General features: G+C 58.3%; 1 protein-coding gene across 1 annotated transcript; it reads right to left on the reverse strand.

Moving 5' to 3' along the window:
• Nucleotides 1–5433: 5433 nt before the first annotated feature.
• Nucleotides 5434–6396, reverse strand: POSPLADRAFT_1106908 (hypothetical protein; the record flags this gene model as incomplete). The annotated part of the gene is made up of 3 exons (XM_024483298.1): nt 5434–5814; nt 6098–6180; nt 6336–6396. Coding segments are annotated over 3 exons (525 nt in total), but the record flags the coding sequence as incomplete, so codon positions are not given.
• Between the last annotated feature and the right edge of the window lie 197 nt (nt 6397–6593).

Consider the following 6593-nt stretch of genomic DNA (forward strand, 5'->3'; position numbering starts at 1 on the left):
GCGCGTTGGTCCGTGCGCAGCTGGTCTGTGCGCAGCATGCCGACGCGGCCCCGGGGGCCGGTGAGTCAGAACGGCTGTGTCAGCGGGGCCCGAGCTGTGCCGTGCGCTGCCGCCCCATCTAATCTAATCGTACAGTAGATAGCGACGCGTCCATATCGGGCATGTAGTACAGAGGTCGCGGGTTCGAGCCCGCGAAAAGGAAAAAATTAAAAAACGGCTAGGCGCCGTACCAACTCGTGACATTACCCCCCCCTCAACGGCGCATGACCTCATGCGAGGCGCCCTTGCCCATCTCCCATCCGGAGCGGCAACGTGCTTCAGTCAGCGGCGAAGGCATTGGCTGAAAGTTGAGACCACCAAAGGTAGCAGCGTTGAGTCGACGAGGGGCGTTTGGATTCTTCCGGTGGAAGTCGGCTATGAGGGCCGGTGCATTGGCAACGTTGCGCGCCGGTTCCCATGACGTATGCGAGTCGTCATAACCCTTCCACTTGACGAGGTACTGCAGCTGACGCCGGAAGATCCTCGAATCCTTGATCCGCTCAACCTCGTACTCCTCGTTGCCCTCAACCTCGATCGCAGGCGGCTCCTCCGGCTCCCGGCCCGGGATATCGCTACGCGTGTACTTGCTAAGCAAGGAGACATGGAACACCGGGTGTACCGGCACCGACTTCGGCAGGACTAATTCATAATCCAAGTCTCCGAGCTTTCGCCGCACGGCATATGGTCCAAGGCGCTTGGGACTGAGCTTCTTGCTCGGCTGTTTCAGCTTAAGGTTCCGGGCATCAAGCCAGACCTTATCCCCTGGCGCAAAGACCGGTGCCTGTTGCACGTGCTTATCGTAGTACACTTTCATACGCTCGGCCGACAACTCGAGCGCAGAGCGCGTATCGTCGCGAATCTCCTTCAGGATCTTGAGCCGATCAGCGGCTGCAGGCATCGCAGACATCGGATTGATCCGAACCTGGATCTCAGGATTGTACCCTTGATGCAGGAAGAAAGGGGAATGCCCGGTCGCGGAGTGAACTCGGTTGTTCAGTGCAAATTCCGCAAGCGGCAACTGCTTTGCCCAGTCATCCTGTCTGTGGCTTGTGAAAGCACGCAGGTATTGCTCGATCTCCTGATTCCAGCGCTCGGTCTGGCCGTCTGTCTGAGGATGGAACGCCGTAGACAGCGCCGGCTCGATCCCTAGTCCCTTGTACACTGCATGGAGATATTTCGAAGCGAACTGGGGACCTCGGTCTGATATGACCTTGGCCGGGGCCCCATGGTGCTTGAACACGTCGCGGATGTACAGATCTGCCGCACCTTCTGCCGTCAGGGTCTCATGACAGGCCGAGAAGTGGACCTGCTTGGTAAAGCGGTCGGCAGTGACCAGGATCGAGTCGAACCCATCAGACTTCGGCAAGCCGACGATCATATCTGTGGTGATGATCTGCCACGGGCGCTCGGGGATCTCGTTCGGCTTCAGCGGACCCTGGGGCTTGGCTGGGAATGTCTTGGTACGGTTGCACACGTCGCAGGTGCTTACGTACTCATTGACGAATTTGGACATCCCAGGCCACCAGTAATTCCGCGACACGAGCTCCAGGGTTTTGGCACGACCACCATGACCGGCGATCGGCGAGTCGTGGTGGATCTTAACGATATCCTGCCGGAGCTCCGCGTTCTTTGGGACGTACACGCACCCGCGGAACAGCAGGAGCCCTTGTTCGGCATTCCACTCCTCAAAGCCCCTTTGAAGCCAGGGTGGCCCGAGGTCCTGTACTTTTTCAAGTGCCTCGGCCACCTCCCGATCCTTTTCCGAACACTCCCGAATGCGCTTCAGAAGCGACTGATCGGCCGTCACCGAGGCATGGCCGCGCCTGGCGGAGGCGATGCGGAAACGTTCCGGCTTGAGAACTACCTGATCGGTGTTATCGTCCTCATCGCCGATCTGATGGTCCGATCGCCGCGACAGGGCATCAGCCTTTCCATTCGACGTTCCGGCCTTGTGCGTGATGCGGAAGTCAAAGCGAGCCAGGAAGAGCGACCACCGCGCTTGACGACGCGTGAGATGCTGAGACGTACGCCAGTACTCGAGGTTCTTGTGATCGGTAACGATCTCGAACTGATTGGGCAATCCTTCGAGGTAGTGGCGCCAATCGTCTAGCGCCTCAATGATGGCAAGCATCTCTTTGTCGTAGATCTCGTAGTTTCGCTGGGCAGGATCCATTGCATGGGATCGGAAGGCGATGGGATGCCATTTGCCGTCATCCTGCTTCTGCATCAACACGCCACCAGTGGCGTAGCCCGAGGCGTCAACCTCGATGCGCGTCTCCCGATTAGGATCGTACAGTGCTAGGACTGGAGTCGTCGCGAAGAGCCGCTTGAGCTCATCGAAGGCATGCTGTTCCTCTTCGCCCCAATGCCATGGGTCGTTCCCTGTGAGCCGGTCGAGTGGTCGCGAGATCTTAGCGAAGTCCTTAATGAAGCGGCGGTAGAAGTTGGAGAACCCCCGGAACTTCTGGACATCTTTTTTGTTCCGGGGTACCGGCCACTCATTAATTCCTTTAAGCTTCGCGGGATCCATCGCCACCTCATCGCCACCGAACACATAGCCGACGTAGTCGACCTTGGGAACGTCCCACTCGCACTTCTCAGGCTTCAGGAACAGGTCGTTGTCCTGAAGGCGACGAAGAACCTCGCGTGTGACCTTTTCGTGCTCCTCCTTGTTGGTAGAGAAGATGAGTATGTCATCAAGGTATACGAGGATCTTGCCGCCGACGATGAGATCGTGGAAGATCTCGTTCATCATCGCCTGGAAAGTCGCGGGGGAATTGGTGAGGCCGAAGAACATCACCAAGGGCTCGTACAACCCTCGGTTAGTCACAAAAGCCGCCTTCCATTCGTCACCGGCTTTGATCCGGACGTTGTTGTATCCCCATCGGACATCGAACTTGGTGAAGAGCGTGGCGCCGCGGAGCTTATCTACCATCTCGGCGATCAGCGGCAAAGGGTAGCGGTTTTTGACCGTGATTGCATTCAATCGACGGTAGTCCTGCACGGGTCGAAGTGTCCCTTCCTTCTTTTTGATGAAGAAGAAAGGTGACGAAATGGGCGACTTCGATTCCCGTATGTAACCTTTCGCTAACTGCTCCTTCAGGAACTTGTCAAGTTCCTCCTGTTCATTGTTCGATAGGGGATACACTTTCGAGTGGAACGTCGAGTAGCCAGGCACGAGTTCGATCGCGTGATCGTAAGGCTTCCTTTCGGGTAGCCGCTCTGATGCTTCCTTGGAGAAAACATTCAGGAACTCGTGGTACTGTTTAGGTACCGACTCCTCGGCGGTCTTAACGACCTTCTTTCTGATCTCTTCCTCAGCGAACAACTGGGAGTACGTATGCCCTGCTGCGACGAATAGCTGAGGAGCGCCGGGAAGCATGATGCCTTGTTCCCAGGCTTCGATCAGATCGGCCTCATTCCACTCTACTTCCGCCGGATCTTCTTCGGGTTCGAAGTCCGGGAGCACCTTGCTCCGGCAGGCACCTATGACCGACCGTTTGGACTTCGGCGAACGCCTGCGCGCCGTGGGCCTGACCCCCGTATCACGCGCAGTCGCTGCTTGCTCCATTCGGCCAGTCCTCCTGGCGCTACACGTTTCAGGGCATCGCGACAATTTGAGGGAGCCCTTCTCCCAATCTATTTCGGGGTTGTGCTCGCGTAGCCAATCCAACCCGACGATCACATCCTCTGGACCGATGTCCGTGACCGTAAACACCGTCTTTTCGACGTGCTCTCCTATATGCATCTGTAGCACTGCTACCTCCGAGATGCTTCCGTCCTTATTCAGGGTTCCGTCAATATTATACAGCGGAATTGGTTCCTTCAACTTCCGCGTTTGCACCTTGTTTTCCGTAATGAATCGCTTGTTGATAAACTTCGTGGTGGCTCCGCTGTCCACCATAGCGATTATGTCTTTGTGCCGTCTTCTCCCTTGAAGTCTTACTGGAATGTGAAAGTGCTGGGACCCCTGGTCCAACTCGTACACCATTGCAGAAGACAATACATCGTACTTGTTACATGATACTCGCGGCCCGACGCGTGCGGCACGAAGCGCGGACCGGATCAAAAACCCTCCTCCTTCATCGCCCGATAGTGCTCGAGCTCCTCGCGCATCGACTTCACCTGTGCCATTAAGTCCGCCAGCTCCGATTGCTCGGATTTCGCTGAAGCGGCACTTATACTTGCCGAGGGTGATGTCGCGACGGGGGCGCTTGTCGCTGCCTGGGTTGAACCCGAGGCAACCGTAGCCCGCGCGTCAGCGCGTTTTGTGTAAGGCTTGTCCTTACAATTGGGGCACTCGAAACGTCGGTACCCTTGCTTCCCACAGCCAAAGCATGTGCCGGGGAAGTTTCCTTTTCCGACGGCCGCATTGATGCTGGCCGAAGCTGCGTGTGTCGAGGGTGCACCACCACGTGCCCCACCGCGTCCTCGACCTCGGGCCGAGAAGAAGTTATTTAGCTCGGGTCGACGGGCCTGGCTGATGTCGAGGATCTGCTCGACCTCGGTGGCGCGCTTCTCAGCTGCTTGCCACGTGGTGAAGGTCTCGAGCTCGATCTTCCGGTAGACGTGGGAGGGGATGCCGCTCAGGTACTTGTCGCGTAGCTCCAGGTCTCCATACCCAGAGCGATCCGCCGGACCCTTGAACAGCGCGGAGAACTCCGCAGCGGTGCGTTTTTCGCGGACCGACTTGTCCGCGCAGAGCTTCGCCAGCTCCACTTGTGCTGCCGCCTCGTCGTCGAGATTTCCGAAGCGGGCCCTGAAGGCGGTGGCAAAGGCCGCTTCGTTTGCGAACGGGGTCGTGGCCCCTTGCACTCCTATCTGCACTGACACGAGCTGGGCGAAGTAAGGAGTGGCCCAGGCGCGGGCATCTCCATCGAGCAGGCTAAGCGCGACCTGCACCTTGAGTTCGATGGTGGTCAACGACGTGTTGATCAACCAGTAGATGCGCAGTTGCGACAGGAATCGGTTGCACTCGATGACGGTCTTGCCATCGTAGCGGAGCGGGAGGAGGAGCTTCAACGTCTCCTTGTCAGGGACGGCGGCGGGAGAGGACATTATCGGCGACGAGGGGGACGAAGGACTGCCCGCGGACGAAGGCGACTGTTGTGACTGTCCGCCGGGCGGACTTCTCGGGGAACGAGTGCTTGAGCGGCCTCGCGGCGGCGACGGCGGTGAAGCCGGTTGAGGAAGTTCGGAGGCGGGGTGACGTAAGACAGGGACTGAAGTCGAGGCGGTGACCGCTGACGACGAGCTGGCCCAAGAATGCGGCGGAGTGTCGCTGGGCTCGGTCTTGGGAGGCCTTTCCAGCCGCGGCCCCAGGGAGGGCTGGGGGATCGCTTGAGGGGTCGCTGAAGGCTGTGCGACTGCCTCAGTTCCTCGAGGGAGATGGGGATCTCCTCGCGCTTGACCTGTACCGGCGACAGGTTGGGGGATGCGGGTGCCTGGCGAGGCAGGTCGGGATGGGACGGGAGTGACGTGGCGAGATGTAGATCTCGAGGTGCCAGCGTATCGGAGAGCAGGACCGCTGGGGTGTTGGACTCGTCGGATTGGCACGTAGCGCCCTTCGTCTTCGTTGGTGGTGATGGACCGTGGGGTTCGATTAGGGCACGGCTGCCGATCACAGCTGAGGAAAGGGGCTAGGTTGCCGTTGCGGTCCGGGTCGTCGCGAGAGACGTCGACCTGCTCCTGGGTGTCGAAGGTGTGCTCAAGTCGAGAGCAGTCGAAGAATTCGTCAGCCACGGTGATGGGGGGGAGGAAGGGGAGGTGCGCGTGCTACAAAAGGCCGTGCTAGCTAGCTTACACCTACGGCGCCCAAGAAGACACTAAGGTTCGCAGTTCACGTGGGGCCCAGTACTGCTTTTGGCTAGTATGCAGCAGGAACCTAAGCCACGCGTCCGTGAGGACAAGTATCGCCCACTGAAGTGCAGATACTGAAGAGTTCGTCCCTTAAGTGGTGGCGATGTATCGTAGGCTATCTAAGTATAGTAGGGTATAGTAGGGGTGCGCGCCACCCAACCTATAGGAGAGGAAGGATGAGTGTTTTGGTTTTTGGAACGCCGGCAGCGTTGGGGAGTTTCGACCTAATGTCGCGACTTAGGGTCGAGCGACAGGGGAAAACCAAATGCTGGGGGCGTTCGACTTATCTTACCGAAGCGATGGTGAGCTAGGCTCAAACCTAAGGCTAGGGACAAGTAAGTTAGCATTAGAAAGGTAAGTAAGTACATGGGCTTACTGACCTAGGGACAAGAGGTCGAAACTGAGGTCCCTAGGGCAGCAGAGGCCGGCTTATATACATGGGGAGGTTAGGGCAGGCTGTGCGCGTTGGTCCGTGCGCAGCTGGTCTGTGCGCAGCATGCCGACGCGGCCCCGGGGGCCGGTGAGTCAGAACGGCTGTGTCAGCGGGGCCCGAGCTGTGCCGTGCGCTGCCGCCCCATCTAATCTAATCGTACAGTAGATAGCGACGCGTCCATATCGGGCATGTAGTACAGAGGTCGCGGGTTCGAGCCCGCGAAAAGGAAAAATTAAAAAACGGACTAAGGCGCCGTACCAAC

Source organism: Postia placenta, assembly GCF_002117355.1.
Source record: "Postia placenta MAD-698-R-SB12 unplaced genomic scaffold POSPLAscaffold_9, whole genome shotgun sequence".
Lineage (NCBI taxonomy): Eukaryota > Fungi > Basidiomycota > Agaricomycetes > Polyporales > Adustoporiaceae > Rhodonia > Rhodonia placenta.